We start from the raw sequence: 17,037 nt of genomic DNA on the forward strand, positions 1-17,037 counted from the left end.
TGCCCCTCCCCCCATTCGTGCTCTCTCTCTTTCTTTCTCTCAAAATAAATAAACTTAAGAAAAGAAAATAAAAAAAGAAAAAGATGATGTGACAGAGGATGGCTAAAACGGGGGCAACTTTAGATAGGATAGAGAGGGGGACAGTTCACCTGAGACCTAAATAGAGCCAGCCACATGCCAATCCTACACAGAACATTCCAGGCCCAGGGCATAGCATGTTGAGAGGCTCCCCTCAGCTCCCTCAGGAAATGCATACATTTGTCACCATTGTCTGCTTACACTTGCCATTTGAGGCATCTTTTTGAAGAGGAAGGAACAGGAACACCATGAGGGTTGTGGCTGCGCTTTTCTTCCTGAAGAGGCAACTCTTACAAGTGGGGAGTGAGGCCTGATGGGGGTAGGCGGTTTCACATGACACTGCTGAGTGACAAAGGTGGCTACTGCCCTGTCATCCAACAATCGGTTTCTCCCTGTGAATAACTGGCACTTCAGAGCATCTATTTTCAGAGACTTCCCCAAACACCACCTATTTTATGTCTCCGTTCCAAGATTCTATCCATTCATGGGTTAAAGGTGAAGAGGTCACATTCTTTATTCCCAGTGACTATGTGGGGAGCCAGAAACCTGGCAGGTATACATATATGTACCTCTTCATGATCACACACCCAGTTAGTGATGGCATGAGAGTCACATGCTATTATTAGTCTAGAATAGCCCTTAGAATTCCCAAGGTGAAACACTACCCTTGCAATTGGCCTAGGGGATAAAATAGACATTATTAGGCCTGCTCCCTCACTATGAGGAGCTTACATGTGTTTAGAGAGCCTCTGTGATCTCTGCTTGCCTGATACCCATGTTAACCTTCTTTTGGTGACAGCACTATGATGTTCTCTGGAGGCTATCCTTCCTGTTGTGGTTAGCCTGTGATTCAGGCTGGACAATCAAGCATCACATCCCCATGGCCACAATGATCGGTTAGAGGGTGGTCATGTGAGTTGGTCTAATGAGACTGAGTCTCAGGGCTTTCACCAGAGCAACCAGGAAAGAGGCATTCTCTTGGCATTGAAGTTTCTAAGAGGACAGGATATAAGCCAAAAATTGCTGGCAGCCAGTTTTCCACTATGAGGCAAGAGCCTGAAGAGGAACCAGCTAAGAGTGATGAGAGGGCAAGCTAAAAAGGGGGGACGTTGTATGACCCCTTGGATCCGGTCATGCCTGAAGTCTTGACCTTTCACATTCACTGATGAATTCTCTTTGTATTTAACCAGTTGGTGCTGGGTTGCCATCATTTGCAACCAAAAGAATCCTGACTAATATAGGAGCTTAAACCTAATAGTATAAACTGCCCTGTCGTTATCTGCAATTAGAAGCTTCCTTTAGGAATGGAACACGACCTTGTGATACAGAGTGATTCACACTTTAAGGCAGATCCCAAAGAATTCTCATCCTTGACCTAATTACAAATCACTTTTTAAAAAAGCAGGCTTCACAACTGTACTGAGATTGCCAATTAGCCCATTTAGAAAAGATTTACTAATAAGGGTGTGGGGGGGGGGCAGTAAATACTAGGATTAGCAATTGACATTTAAGTAGGCTGTTTTGGAAGTATTAGAAATACAATAGCGAGACTGTGAGCCCTTTCAAGAACCATGAATGTGGGTGAGTACTTAGACACTGGGGTGCACTCCAGTCTCCTTTTCCATCAAAGACAGTGTTCCATTATGATACCCAGCCTAAAGGCTGCTATTTAACATGGATCTCAATTGAGCAGACCACTAATGTGTGCCTGGTGTGTAAGCAACTACTTAGAAATAAATTAGGCTCTTGGTAGAGGAATTACCTCTCTAATGGAGTTCCATTAGATACATTCATTTCTTGTTTGTATTTTGCTATATTCTTTAAAAGTTAATACATTTTGAAACTTGCAAAGTTTTTTACCTCTGAAAATACTGCTGCACAGATAGTGATAAATTTTATTTGCATTTTCAGAGGTTTTTTGATCCCACAATAAAGTTTAAGAAAGTAGTTCCCAAACTGTGTTCTGTGGAAACCCCGGGTTCCATAAGGATGGAACATAAACCAGCGAGGAGGAGGAGGAGGCCGAGGCCCTGCTTCCATCAGAGCAGCTCTGTCTTTGTAAGTTATTGCCTTAGGTTGGGTATTCCTGGAAGCAGGCTCTGTGAGGATTTGAGTGCAAATGGTTTACTTGGGAAGAGATTCCAGGAAGCACAAGTTGGGAAGTGGGGAAATGAGACAGAGAATTCTCGGGAAGGAGGTTGATAAAGGGTATGATATACAGCAGATTAGTATTTTGGGCAGCCAGGACTCAATCTAGAGAATTCTCAGGAAGGAGGTTGATAAAGGGTATGATATACAGCAGATTAGTATTTTGGGCAGCTAGGGCTCAATATTCCTGGAGAAGCATGGGGCATAGTTGCATTAAAATGTAGGCTTTATTTTATTTAGATATGGCAAGACCAACAGATCAGGAGGTGACCGCCGTTGAAAAGATAGTTTGTTATACTTACAATTCCAAGGGGATGGGGCATGCCATGGGGCACCACATGGGGAGGCACCAGGATCAGTCACAAGGCAGTAGGAGGTAAAGGCAAGAGACTTTATTGTGGTTTCTTTGGGAAGGCAAGGCAGGGTAAATGGGCCACAGATTGGATTTCTGGAATAATTTCAGCAGCCCCCTGGGACATAGGGGCTGTTCCTGGTTGTGAGGTACCCTGTCCTCAGGTGGTCAGGGCAGGGGGATTGGAGCCCAGAGTGTGACAGCCCTTGGTGAAGGAGGAGGTTGGGGCATGGACTCTGGCTTGTTTGGTTCACATATAAAAGGGGCACCTGCAGGCCAGCCCTTGCCAGTCTCTAGGAATTGGCTAGACAGCCCTGGGAGGGGCAGTTTCTCTAAGAGTTGGCAAGATTCCAGAAGTCAAACGGTCAAATACAAAAGCTAGAAAATGTGGTTATTACAACAGTGTGCCTTACGCCTCAGAGTTCTCCTGCTGGGGTGTTTACCCATCGGCTCCCATCTGTCATTGACTGAAACTGCTCCAGAGCGCATCAGCTACGTGGCACTTCTGGCGGGGGCTGCTGAGAAAAAGCCCTCAAATCAGAGTCATAGATGCTCACAGGAAGGAGGATGCTGCTGGATGTAGGATGTACCAGAGCAGTGGGGGCCATGGGAATCTGTAGCGGGGGGGACTCTGCCAGCATCTGCCTCAGTTACATTACATTCTTTGTGCCTCCGGGTAAGAGTTTATAACATAAAAATGGGGGTGTTCTTCTGACTTTAAAGAAAAAGCTGTGAGGACTCTTTTAAAAGAGGTGGGGATGAGTCAACGTTTCGAATCTAAACGCTGTCTCTGATTTGATGTAATTTAGGTCTCAGGGTAAAATCCTGGTCACCCCTGGACCGGACAATGATTCCCTCACGTGTGCCTTGCAGTGGTGACGTCACTGAGGGCAGAACCTCTGCGGAGCTGAACTGAGAGCACCAATGAACAGGTAACTCCAACCTGTGACAACAGACACCACACACGAGGAGCAGCCTCTCGAGTCAACGACAGAGTGTGACAAGAATACCACCTCAGGGGGGTGCCTGCGTGGCTCCGTTGGTTAAGTGTCCGACTCTTGATTTCAGCTCAGGTCGTGATCTCACGGTTCCCGAGATCAAGCCCCTGTGTGGGGCTCTGCGCTGACAGCGCTGAGCCTGTTTGGGATTCTCTCTCTCTCCCTCTCTCTCTCAAAATAAATAAACTTAAAAAAAAAAAAAAGAAGAAGAAAAGAGTAACACCTCAGAGCTTACCAAGTCACTGCCACTCTCTTTGTCTCTGTTAATCCTTCCCTTTCCACTGCCATCCCTTATTCGTCTCCTCTCCATTCCTAACCCACCTCACCCAATTTGGGATCTTCCATATTTCCCCTTCATAATGTTAAAAAAATTTTTTAAACATTATTTTGAGAGTTGTTCAATCCCTTCTTCAACAGACATTTATGGAGAATGGAATACACACTGACAGCATCAGCAGGCCATCGAAGGGCCTTGAGAATCTGGCCTGAGCTTTTGCTGAGCAGTGGGGATGCAGGTCTATGGCAATGAAGTTGTGTCCACTCTCCTTATAAAAAGCTTCAACTGAAATATTTTATGTATTTCCCAAATAACTTCCAAGCTAAGTTCCTTGTATTTGCACATGACTCTTGATTCTTTTCCCAAGTGGCAGCAGAAAACCCGGGAAAAGCAACTCTCTGCCCCAGTCTGTAGAAGACCCCTGACTAAAAAGTCCTCAAGTGTGGCTTACAAGCTGAAGAAGCCACCAGCCTTCCTATAAAATCCATACCCTTCTTCCCTCCTTTCTACAGTTATCAACACGGTGACACATACATGTTGTATCACAATACACGTGAGCCCCGTCAAAAGTGTGATTTTTACATCAACAGCTGATCAGACCCACCAAGTCTAATTAGAAGCATGGTAAATGAATTCTTTCTTTCCTTTACTATAAATAAATGATACCAATTCTGCTAATAAAATTGGGCCCCTCCTCCCACCTTGATCTTGTGATCCCATCTGAGCCTGTCACATAGTCATGTGTGCTTTTAACAAATACCCACTCAGGGCGGGAGCTGTCATGTCTCACCCAGTTCGTGGAGGGTGGATCTGCCAAGGCTGTGTATGGCGTGGATCGGAGAGCTGGCACGCCCAAAGCCAAGGGGCTGTTGCCAAGGAGAATGTATATTTGAAAGGGATGGTCTCAAACCATGAAAATGCTTCTGAGGAGGTGCTTTAGGATGGGGAGGAAAGAAGAAAGATGTTTAGCTTTGCTAAACCAGTAGGTGAGGTCGCTCACTCTCTGCTTAGTGAGCAACAAAGCTTGGGAAGATGTCAATCCAAACCGCTGGGCCTCACCCTCCCTCTGAGGCCAGGTCCCCCTTTTAGGCTGTTATATCACCTCACGTTGCAAACACCCTCTGCACTTACGAGTAACAAACTTCTGAGGGTAGCTATCTTTTTGTCCCATCAGACCTTAAGTTCCACAAAAGCAATGACTGGGCTGTCTTGTCTACCATAAAATGCTAAATGAGTGGAATGAACGAATGAATGAATGAATGAATGAATGAGAAAAAGCCTACATGGCCACGAGAGTATTCAGCAGCTTGCAGGGTGCCCAGTACAGAGTAGGTAATGATAAATGTCAAATAAATGAACAAATCTATGAATTAAAGAGATGAACTCAGCACAGAGCTCTGAGTAGGTATGTGGTAAGTATTTACTGATGCTGAATGAAAGGGTAGGGCATAAAATTTGCTTTTCTTACACAAGAGCCAATAATTAATTGAAAAATACAATGTCTTTTGATCTGGAAGTTGCATAACCAGGAGTGTGATAATTATATCTTTACCCATCTCTGAAACAGCTACTGGTTTGGAAATATTATTAAGCTAAAGGACAATTACGGTTGTTTGCCCAAGTATTTTTTTTTTTAATGGCTTCAGTTTTATTCTTTTCTAAACTCATTATGGAGTACTGGCTTGCACAGACTAGCATGGTCCAGATCAGCAGCCAGCAATGATCACAGTCCTAAGGACAGATCAAGAGACCAGAGCTGTATTACCCAAGGCACCCTCTGCCCTCATCCCACTAACGGTCCTGGGACCATCAGAGAAGCCCTTAGACACTGCACCTGTTTTTAGACTCAGCGAATGGAGCACACAGTTCTGGGTCTGGATCCAAAACGTGCTCGATTTCCTTTGGGGTTTTCTCATACATCTTTTTTCTTTCTGTCTGAGCCTTGTTTGTCTCCACTGGTGGAAAGTCGTAATATCCCTTCCTCTTGGCTTTGAGGCGTAGCTTGTTCCGATAGTGCTCGATGTCTGACTTCTGCTTCAGGGCTTTGTTTACCTGGGGAGAGAGAGTATGTCTCAGGCCCACAGCTGACCAGGCATGGCCAACAGGTGGGAGGTTTTCACCAGATCACAACTCCTGCAAAAGCTGTCCTAGGCTTCACCTCAGGTCCTTGAGCCAGCTAGACCCACCTGTGTCCCATTCCAAGACCAGCCCCCAACAGTGGGCCACAAACAGTGTGGAGCCCAACAGTCACCTAAGTCACCTGGACCTTCCATCGGGGGCTTCTTCTCCCTAGCCTACCCAAACCTCCTCAGGTCTTTGTGGTGTAAGGCTGATCCCACCTTAACTCCTTTGGTTCTCCTGTGTGGGAGCTTCTGAGTTGGTGCTCTACTTCTAGCTCCAGCCCTGAGGAACCCAATGACATCCCCTAGCCATTTAGCTGGTGCCCAGATGGATACAATAGCCAGTTCCTGAAGAGGCTGAGTTAGGATGAACTTAGGGAGAAGGGAGAGCAGACATGCTGTTCCCAAGGTCCTTCCACTCTACCAACCTGCATGTGAGAGCTTATTTTTGTCAATCTGTATCTTTCTTGAGAGATAGGTAGTTCTGAAGCCTTGTATGGCCACTAATGCCAGCCAATTTTTGCTCTACGGGGCAAAGTCAGTCTGGTCACATCAAGAGGAACATGGCCAACACACCTTCTGACTTGTCAAAGATACCAACAGATGGCTATGTTAAATAAATAACAAATGATGAGGAAGTTACACCCACGAATGAAGCTGAATGATGAAGTCAGCCTGACACCTACTGGATTACATGGAGGACCATCAGTGCTGTTTGTAACCGGACTTGACTATATTAATATAACCATGTATAGTGTTGTTATTATGTTTGCTTTAAAATAATCTTTAAAAGAGTTTTCTGTAATGCATAAAGAGATAATTCATCTAGTGGTAAGATACGTATCAACCTACAGGATGAGGCCGAAGGTTCATCAACACACAGCTCCATTTAGATATTTTGTTTTTACAGCATACTTTTCCTAACTTTTGCAAAGATCTCCCCAACCTGGGCCCTAATGATATTTTTAGGCTGGTAGCATTTCACAGGTCTTAATTGTTCCCTTATTCTGCCTGCCACCAAGAAAACTAAAAGGGACAAGAAGCTAGTATGACATCCTCTGAGGCAGGAATCCCATTTCTGGAATCTCTCCTTAAGCAACATTCCAAGAGAGCTTCAAAGTCAGGGATGAAAGTTAACATCACCAGTAATCAGTCACATCACTATCAAATATTTCCCGATATGATGCTGACAAAAGGGACTATCACCCCCGTGGTTATGCCAAAAATGCATAACTTCAATCCAATCATTAGAAAACACTGGACAAACCCAGACCGAGAGATATTGTACATGATAACTGGCCAGCACTCTTCAAAAGAGTAATGGTCATGAGACAAAGAATGGTCACAAGGAATGACTGAGGAACTGTTCAGACTGGAGGAGACTAAGGACACAACTAAATGCTATGTGGGATCTTGGACCGGATCCTGGGAACAGGAAAGAGACATTAGCTGGAAAACCAGTGAAATTCAAATTAGGTCTTAGATTAGTCAATCACAGAGTACAAATGTTAATTTTCTGGGTTTGATAATTATTTGGTGGTTATGTAAGATGTTCACACTCGGGGTAGGTAAAGAGCCGGTGGGGCTCTCTGTACTATCACTGCAACTCTTAGGTAAATCTGAAATTATGTCAGAATAAAGAGATTTTCAAAGTCAAGCATGAAATTGCTCACATATAATAACTGGAACTAAAACTAAAACCAAAAAAAAAAAAAAATACCTGGAAGCTTTGAACAATGGGAGATCACTTTTCCAATCAATGGTATACCTACTTAACTAAGTCATTAACAGTAACCATCCCAAAGACCATAGCAACACCGCAAATGTTTCAGATACAAGATATAAAGTTGTCTCTATGAGATTCTAAAATATACATGAGTTTGATCAAAAGTTTGAGGAGGAGGTAGAGAAAATGAAAACAGGATATGGTAGGGTAGTGAGATTACAGTGATTTTTCTTTTTTCTTCTGAACATTCTATGTGGTTGTTATGTTTTCTTTAAAATAATGTTTAAAATAATTACCTATAATTCATAAAAGGAAAATTTATGGCTTTGGGGTTGTGGTTTCTTCACTGAAACAAGCCAACCATAAGAGAAAAAGGAAGAAAATTATAAGACCATCTGCCTTAAATGCCACAGGGCAGCAAATTACAGGGATCAGTTCAGGCCTCTTTTCCAGTCCAAATGCCAGCAAGGTCCATTCCTTTAGCTACCATAATGTAACAAGTATCCATTTCTGGGTAGGCAAAATGCTCATCTGTTCTCCTACTGGGATGGGGTGATGAGCCTGGCAGAAAAAGGGAGTGAAATGTTGAATTTAGCTGAGATCCAGAATGTGTCCCCATGACATTCACATCACCAAGCTGGGGTTTAAAGATCCAGGCATGGCGACCACTCTCTGGGTCCTTACTGGGCAGAACATGCTGATCAAGAGCAGTTAGCAGTGCATTAGTGACAACCTCAGAGGCCTTTATCACTGGGCTTGTGTGTCTGGTGGCAGAAGTGTGCCTAACAAAAGATTTGGAGGGCATGATTGGCTTTGAGAAGACACACAGGTCCCCAAGGTATAGAAGCGGGCAATATAAAATGATAAATGATCAACAAATCCTTGCTCATTGGCTGACTAATTAATAATACCAATGATAATGTACTTATTGTGTGCTAAGCACTGTTCTAAGGATTTTACTTATATTAACTCATTTGATTTTCCCAATAGCCCCATTTTACAAATGGAAATACCGAGGCACAAAGAAACGAACTAACCTGCCTAAGGTCACAAGAAGAGTAAGTAGAAGAGATGAATTCAAATCCTTGAAGCATAGCTTGAGAGTCTGTGCTCTATTAAGCACAATGCTAGTTTTCACTAATGGGCCGCAGTGAGTTAAAGAGAGGGAAGGAGCACTGGACAGGGATTCAGGGCTCCCGAACATTGTATCATGGCTATCACAATAACTACCGTGTGACTCTGAGCAAGCCACTTGACCCTCTGGCCTCAGTTTCTTTGTCTAAAAAATGAGGAAGTTAGCACAGAAGTGCTCTGTAAGTCTATAACCAGTGAAGTTCCTTCTAAAAATGGAGGAACCTTGGGCCTCAGGCCCCCAGCCCTGCCTCACCACACTGCCACGCTGCCTTGCACCCTCCACAGGGCCAGGCCCCTGCCCACACCGCTTGCCTCCCCTGTATGGGGACCTGCAGTGACCCAGGCCTGGGGCTTCCCAGGTTGGAGTTGTCTTCCCAGCCCCCATGGGGAGGAAACAGAGATACCTGTGGCATAACAAGCCCCCCTACACCTACTTGGCCATGGTTGCCTGGGTGGTACAGGCTGCACCCTCCCACAGGTTGAAGCTGGCCCAGATCATCCATCAGGTCCGGGCCACATTCCCCTTCTTCAGGGACTACCGTAGGGCTAGAAGGATTCCATCTGCCACAACCTCTCCTCAAACTGATGCTCCCGCAAGGTGCCTAAAGATCCTGGGAAGCTCCAGGTCAAGGGCAACTTCTGGGCGGTCGTCATGAGCCTGATCCTAGCTGAGGGGCTGGGGCTGCACAACCTGGCCCCGTGTTGGGGCTGGCAGAGCAGGGGCTTGTGGGGAGCCTTTGCCAAGGACCTGGGCCCCTACATGCTGCACAGCTGGTGATACCGGCTCCCCACTTCCCAGCCACCGCCCAGTGAGGGCGTTAGCATAAAGTCTTTGCTAGGGGACACCAGGGAGAGGGCACCATGGAGCAGCCCAGGTCCAGCTGGCTCTGGGCACAGTGGGAAGGAGGTGGTGCCCACTCCAGTGCTGCCCTCTGAGAGGCCCTGTGGCCCCTTCACCCCCTCCCTGGGCTCAGTAGAGCAGAGGGAGAGACTTCCCAGAGGGGAACCAGGAGGCCTGCACCCTCTCCCCTGAGCATAGAGTCTGCTCCTTCCACTTACTGCAGAGTACCCCAGACCCTGGGGGGCTGTCCAGTGGGAGTCACAGGCCTTCACTTTGGGGGCAGCTGCCCACCTCCAACTTGCCCATCTACACTCCCAATGTGATAATGCTCTTGGTTCCAGTACTACCCATATCCTGTCCCCATGCCCACCTTCAATTGGCCCAGCCTACTAGGGGTTGGCCCCTGAAACCCATGGCCCCTCAGGGTTGTTCTGGGATCTAGATGCCCTTTTCCAGGGGATGCCACTCAACAAGAGCATCTATGATATGTGGGTTAGCCATGTCTGGGATCCACCTGCCTCCAATCCAGGGGGTTGCTCTCCTGATACAGCCTGTGAGGCTCCCGGAACAGGGATGCTTTTCTCCCCTACCCCTTCCTGCCACCATCGGTGTGTTGGGAAACCAAGGCCAAGAAGACCAAGAGGTGTCTGTGGCCACAGAAGCCTGGAAACACTAGGCACCAGTGGTGCTGAGAATCCACGATGTTTATTAGACTATCCCACAAAGGGTTGTGACCCAGCTGGGCACCACCCTGGCCTCAATGGTCAGTCATGCCTCTCCTAGCCCCAGAGGTAAGACTGGAAGGAATGGGGCTTTGCTTGGAGTAGCGCCTTCCTGATCCTACTTTCTCTGGTCCTCTCTATCCATCCATTCCTTTCTTCCATCCATCATCCCTATGTGTCACTTCTGTTCCCTGGCTCTGGGCTAGGGGAAGGAGAACCAAATGGTGGCTCCAGCATAAAATCTTGTCCTCCTTCATCTCCTTGGGAATGAGGAAGCACCTTTTTGGGGAAAAGATAACAGTAAAGGAGTAAACAAACAAACAAAAAACCCCAAGATTGATGAACCTCAACCTATCACACCTTTATGCCAGCTCAGTCTTCCTGTCCAGAAAGCAAGAGGCACTTCCTGAATCATGTGGCCCGGATCAGGGAATGAGGATGAGCCCCTGATATGGTTTCAACACCCAGGTATACAGGGGCCTGGCATGTTCCTTAAGGTGTGATGGGGAAAAGACTTTAAAACCTTGGAAATCTCCCACCTGTTGTAGGTAACAACAGCAGAGTATAAACAAATGGAATGAACAATCAACACAACAGCTGGACAAGAGAGAAAAAACGAAGTATGTGTGTATGCACCTGTAAGGTTAATGGTCACACGCAGGTTCCACATTGCATGTTCTTAAAAATTCATAAACATTTTCAGCTAACTGACCATTCTGGGGCAGGAGATACTCTTTCCCTGACTTTCCCTTTTGCTCTTCTCTAACCTGCCCACACCTACTATCCATCCATCCATCTGTTTTTTTTGTTTTTTTTTTTTTTGGTCAAATCATCATTCTCTGGAGTATGTTACAAAGTTTTTCCAGACTCTTAGGAAAATTGATTAACATCACGATATGCATTGATATCCTCCTGGGAGTAGGCAGGGGGTTGTTTCCAGCTTGCTAAAAGGAGTAAAAGTCATTTGAAAGCCCATGTAGTAGACCACATTCCTGTCTGTATGACATTATCTCTGCTGGTTCTTTATCAACTCAAGCCCCTTTTATTCTACTACAACTGGCACCCCGTAATGAACAGTTTAGGAGTGTTACCAAAGAAGGCAGATGGTTGTGTGTGTGTGTGCTTAAAGTGGGGAAGAACTTCTGATGTTTCTCTTCGTAACTACTGTTTTTAAAAACCCACAATTTTTAAATAAACTCCACCCTCAATGTGGGGCTTGAACTCACAACCCCAAGATCAAGTGTCACATGCTCTATTGACTGAGTCACCCAGGTGCCCCCATAACTACAGTTTTTAAAAAGTCCCCTTGGGCTTCTTAAGAAAGGCAAAAACTCCTCAAAAACATTACCCAACATTTTTTTTGGGTGACTCGTGTCCTGATTCATCCCGTCGAGGCCGGTGCACACGGAGGTAAACATGACCGACAGAGTCCTGTACACCTGGACGCAACCTGCACCCAGCATTCCCAGGTGGTGTCTCTTAGTCTGAATTCCCAGAGGCCTGGCTGCACTGGCTGTCCCCCGCTCTGGGTCGCCAAGTGCTCACCTCACCGTTGAGGACTGCTGACTCCTGGCTCCGGTCCGATGTGGGATGCACCACGGGGAGGGCTGTGGGTTTTATCGCGATGAGCTGCACAGATCCAGAAGATGTGTCAAAGGGATCAGCAGCCGCCTTGCCAGAGTTGTCAAAAAGCACCGCTCCTTCCTCTTCGTCACTCGCAGGCACTGAAGCACAACATAAACACCTGATTTTTATGGTGTAGGGGAGCTGCATGATCCGGGGGAATCTGTGTAAGGCTCAACGCCTAAGGACATTACTTTACTCAAAGTGACCTCAGCAACAATAGCACCTGGTTCTTTGCCAAGGGCTCACTATTGTTCAAGGGTTTCTCTTAAGATCTATACGAGTCATTCTTCCACTGCATGATCAATGGGTAGGAAAGAACTGTAAAGGTTTGAATATAAACAGTAACAATCATTCTTTCAAAATTGTGACAAAATGTTTTTGGGGAAAAAAAGTAAATTTTTTTTTCTCTATGTTTGAGTTGGAGATGAAAAAAGTACAATTTGGCCAAACCTGGCAACTATTCTTAAATATGACAGTCAAAAGAGTAACAGCATTCAGTTCAGTCTGTGCCACCAAAGCCATCCCGTTTTGCAAGATGTAAGGGTAGTAAGTCTTCCCTGGTCAACCAGCCATAGGAACTGCTGCTAACATTTGGTTTATTTTTTTCTTTCTCAAGGCTGCTTCTCCAATGATTTGGGTTAGGGTTTTTTCATTTGTCGAAACAAAAGAAAGCTAAGAAAGAACTGCCAGAGAAACTAATTCAAAACTGTAGACAACTTCCCTAATTAAGTAGAGTGAATTCTGCCTACACTCTGTTAAAGTAATTCTCCCTGCTGACAGATAATTCTGCCCTGATTGCTGAAAGACACCAGTCTGCCTCGTGCTTCCACAACTAAGCTGGCAGAAGAAGTTCCAGGGCCAGTAGTACCTTGCTGATTGACTTGTGCTTAAAGCACACTCCCATTAGGTAACTCTAAGAATGACAGTTTATGGAGCACGGCTGGGCAAGAGATAAATTAAGCCTGTTCAAACAACTAAACCAGTAGGCAATTTAGGAGCAAAATCGGTGTTCTATAAAATATGAACGTAATAGAAGTGTATTCATCTTTCCTACTGCTTGCTCAAGAGATCGGGACGTCATTTAAATTACCCAGAAACACATAGTTTGTATCATATTGTCACTTTATCATAATCATAGATTTGTCAAATTAAGCTGAGTAAATTGTTATTTTACGATGGGGCCAAAATACCTCATGGTCTAACAATAGGCTATAATTGGAGTATTTCCTTCTTCTGTGGACTTATTTGCAAATAGGCCACCAAACAGCCAATGACAGAAGAAAATCTCTACTCATACATCTTTTAAAGTAGAGTTTTGCTGGTCAATTCTTGCCTGGCCACCATTATGTCAGACCTGGACAACTACTATGAAAGCCACCTATGGCAGCCAGCCTCCAAGATGGCACCCAAGATGGCCCTAGCCTCCTGATATTCACAGTCACGATGAATAGGACCGATCCATGTAACCAATAGGAAATAGCAGAAATGACAGTGTGTTACTTCCAAGGCTAGGTCATAAAAAAACAAAACAAAACAAAACAAAAAAACCTTTGTGGCTTCCACCTTGCTCTCTCGTGGATCACTTACTCTGGGGAAAGTCAACTACCATGTTATAAGGACACTCAAACAGCCCTATGAAGAAACCCACGCAGCACGAAACCGAGACTCCTTCCGATAACTATGTGAGCAAGCCATCTTGTAAGTGGACTGAAGTCCCAGTCAAGCCTTTAGATGACTACAACCCAGGTCAACATCTTGACTATGACCTCCTGAGGTACTCTGAGCCAGTACCACCCAACTAAGCCACTCCTTAATTCCTGATTTGCAGACATTACATGAGATAATAAACATAGATTGTCATTTTTGGTTGCCAGGTGTTGGGATAGTTTGTTATGCAGTGATACATACATAATCCACCTAAACAACCTCTCTCCTGTGAGCTTCCACCGTTGTTGTCCTACTTAAGATACACAGTCACAGCAGCCAGGATGATTATCTCTTCAAAAGGTAACCAGATCACAGGACTCCTATGATCATAACCCTCCAAAGCCTCATCTCTCTCAGAATACAACCCTGAGTCTTTGTGAGTTGGCTCTGACCACCTGGCCGAGCACATGTCCTACCTCTCCCTTTATCCACTTTGCTCCAGCTACAGTGGCCTGCTTGAACAGCCTACATCAGGCTTGTTTGCACCTCTGGGATTCTGTATTAGGTGTTCATTCAGAATGCTCTTTCCCTAGGTCTTTACATGCCTAGTTCCTTCTTATTTTTCAACTGCAGCTTGAAAAAAAACTTCCTTATTCATGAATCTAAAATAACCTGCCCATCAGCTTGTTATGTTATACTTTCTGCATAGTACTTCTCTCTGCTGCCTTGTACTGATTTAACCTGTGCCCATCCCTGCCCCTAGAATATAAGCTCCATTCTTGCCTACCCTTTAAAAGGCAGATGTCTATTGCCTTTAATGGTGTCTCAGGTATAGCTGGCTTTTAATAAGGATTTTCTGCATCAATGAAGGAAGGAAGGAATGAATGACTACAATTTCCTGACTTTGGAAAGGAGATTGTTGTTAGTTGTTAGTACTTGCAAAACAGGTGAACATGTAGAAGTTCAAGTTCTGTGATCACTAAACCATGCAGAGGGTGAAGAGACAGCACACAGCAGTTTTACTGATTCTGGGTTGTGACACCCTCACTTCCCATGTGGACAGGGTAAGGAGAGAGCATAACTATAATGGGATGGGGAAAGGATATCCTGGAAGTTGGACAAACTACAGTTCTTGCCCATCCTTATTCTCAAATAAGATTTGGAATGTGTACAATAACCCCTCCAGGTTTATGAGAAAAATAATTAGTTATCCTGCTCCCTGCCAAAAGACTGATGTAAAAAGAGAATATGTTAAATATTCATTTATTAAAGTGTGGGAGTACAGCAGGTTCGTGGGAATATTTGATGCATAATTAGTCCCTAAAGGAAAAAATGTGGGAGAATGCTGAAGGAAAGGGCCACAGCTAAACTGTAGAAGTGCCCTAGACACCATCACATCAGCATCATCATAAATGTCACTGTCCCCAATCTAGTTGTATCTTATTTTCACTGTTGGTTTTAACTTCCATAAATCAGGAATTCCTTCCTTCCTTCCCTCCTTCTTTCCTTCCTTCCTCCCTCCCTTCGGCTTGTCTTCCATTCCAAAAAAACACACTACTGATATTTTGGTGAGCTCTAACCTCACGGATATATGAGAATGTGGAGCCCTGTGATGAAGAAAAGGACAGGTTCTATGGAAGGTCCACCCCAGAATTCTGATGGGCTTCAGCATTTGCTGGATTTTACCTTAAACAAATCTGTCCCATCATTTCTGTGTGAAAATTTCAAGCTGAACCTCACTGAATGGGAACCTGAGGCACAAGAGAAGCGGCCAACCCTGAAAACTCACTTTCTGTTTCTTTCCGACAAAAATAAAATGCAATGAAGTACCATAAACCTGGAGAAAGGATGGCTTTTTGATAGAACAAACGTATTAAAACCTCAACATAGCACAGTAATTGGATTTCATTCATGCAGGCTGCTCTTGTTATTTCTGAGACTGATATTTAAATAATCAAAGTGACCTAAACAATAAGGAGGCAGGTAGAGTGGTGGAAAAACAAGAACGGAAGGTCAGCAAGAACATTTGGGGCAGGTCAGTATCTCCCCAGCCAGGGTGGGGAGTGATGGGGTCTGGAACAGGCTCTGCTCCCTCCTCCCCTGTGCATTAAATGCAAGGGAGAGGGAAGGGCGTCATCTTATAAATGTGATTTACTGACAGAGGAGTCTGTACGTTGTACATTTTTAAGCAAGCAAAAGGGCACAGAACAGTATGTACATTGATTCACTTTATTAACAAAGCAATACAACAAAAAACATTGTGTGTGTTGTCACATGCATAGTAAGAAGGTCTGAGAAAGACACATGCTGAGTTACTCAAGGTCATCTGAGGACCCGGGTGGGTGATGGGACATGTGTGGGAGGACAGACTTTGACTTGACTTTATATATTCCTGGGAAGCCTTCTGTGAGCTGGCTTGGCAGAAAGGTGATAGGTAGGATTTCTGGTGGTCTCACGTAGGGTAGATATTCCAGGAAAACCCCACGTGCCAGACCCTGATTCTGGTGTAGAAAGCACAGCCTCTGTGTTACAGGCCATGGGGAATTCAGGAGAAGAAGAAATTCAAGAATCAAATCAGTATGACAATTTAAACCAGTGCTTTATATAATGGCTGGAAATGGGAATGGAGACCACATTTTCCCTGCCGAAGACAAATCTATTGTGCAACATTATTCCTTGTTTTTCTTTTTTAGGCCAGAAAAAAGAAACAAAGGAATATTCTGGAGCTACCTCCAAGAGAGTGTCCCTGAACCACACTCCATCAAATTCCTTTAAAAGGGAAGCACGCCTAACCCCAGTGCCAGATTGTTTGGCTTTTCATGTGGCATTTCTGTAGGATGCCACCTAACAACCCACTGAGACCTGAAAGGAATTTCTTCTAATATGAGTGGCAGCACCAGGTAGTTGAACCTGGGCTCCAGTCAGCCAGCATCAAACATGGAAGGGGTGCATGGAGACGATGGCCAGGACAAAGATGGGGCCAGGAGGAGGGGACACACAAGGATGTCCAACAGACACAACGTATAGATAGTGCAGCAACACAGTAAGGCTGTGTTCTGATGACTTTGAAATAAACTCCAATGCACATCCTTTATAGGGAGGGAAAAGATCTGTGTGAGAGAGAAACCAAACAGATACGTTTCCCTGGAGAATAAAGGCAGAAGCACAGGCTGAGTTTTATGATGACGGATTTATTACTGTGCTGTTTCTCCTAGGAGAGGTGGATTGGTGGCATCTGGATTCACTGGCAGAGACTGAACCCCTAAGACTTATCAAGGGAGTGAGGGCAAGAAAATGAGAGGAATCTCCACGACCAGCAGTAAGTCAGAGATCTGCTGCCCAAGTGGACCTGTGGCTAGGAATCCTGT

The 17,037-nt window shown here is 45.0% G+C and overlaps 1 protein-coding gene and 1 pseudogene across 3 annotated transcripts in view; one reads left to right on the forward strand and one right to left on the reverse strand.

Moving 5' to 3' along the window:
• KIAA1549L (KIAA1549 like) overlaps positions 1-17,037 on the reverse strand; it is a 268,897-nt gene that overhangs the window by 45,833 nt on the left and 206,027 nt on the right. For all 3 annotated transcript variants that reach the window (XM_086677714.1, XM_086677713.1, XM_086677712.1), the window contains 2 exons: positions 11,942-12,120; positions 5,688-5,905 (listed from right to left, as the gene is read on the reverse strand). In XM_086677714.1, coding sequence (XP_086533840.1) covers positions 5,688-5,905; positions 11,942-12,120 — 397 coding nt within the window. The remainder of the gene's footprint in view (positions 1-5,687; positions 5,906-11,941; positions 12,121-17,037) is intronic.
• On the forward strand, positions 9,155-10,832 carry LOC147576566 (forkhead box protein H1 pseudogene; annotated as a pseudogene).

This window comes from Puma concolor, chromosome D1, assembly GCF_028749965.1.
Source record: "Puma concolor isolate L17-30 chromosome D1, mPumCon1.1.hap2, whole genome shotgun sequence".
Taxonomy (NCBI): Eukaryota; Metazoa; Chordata; class Mammalia; order Carnivora; family Felidae; genus Puma; species Puma concolor.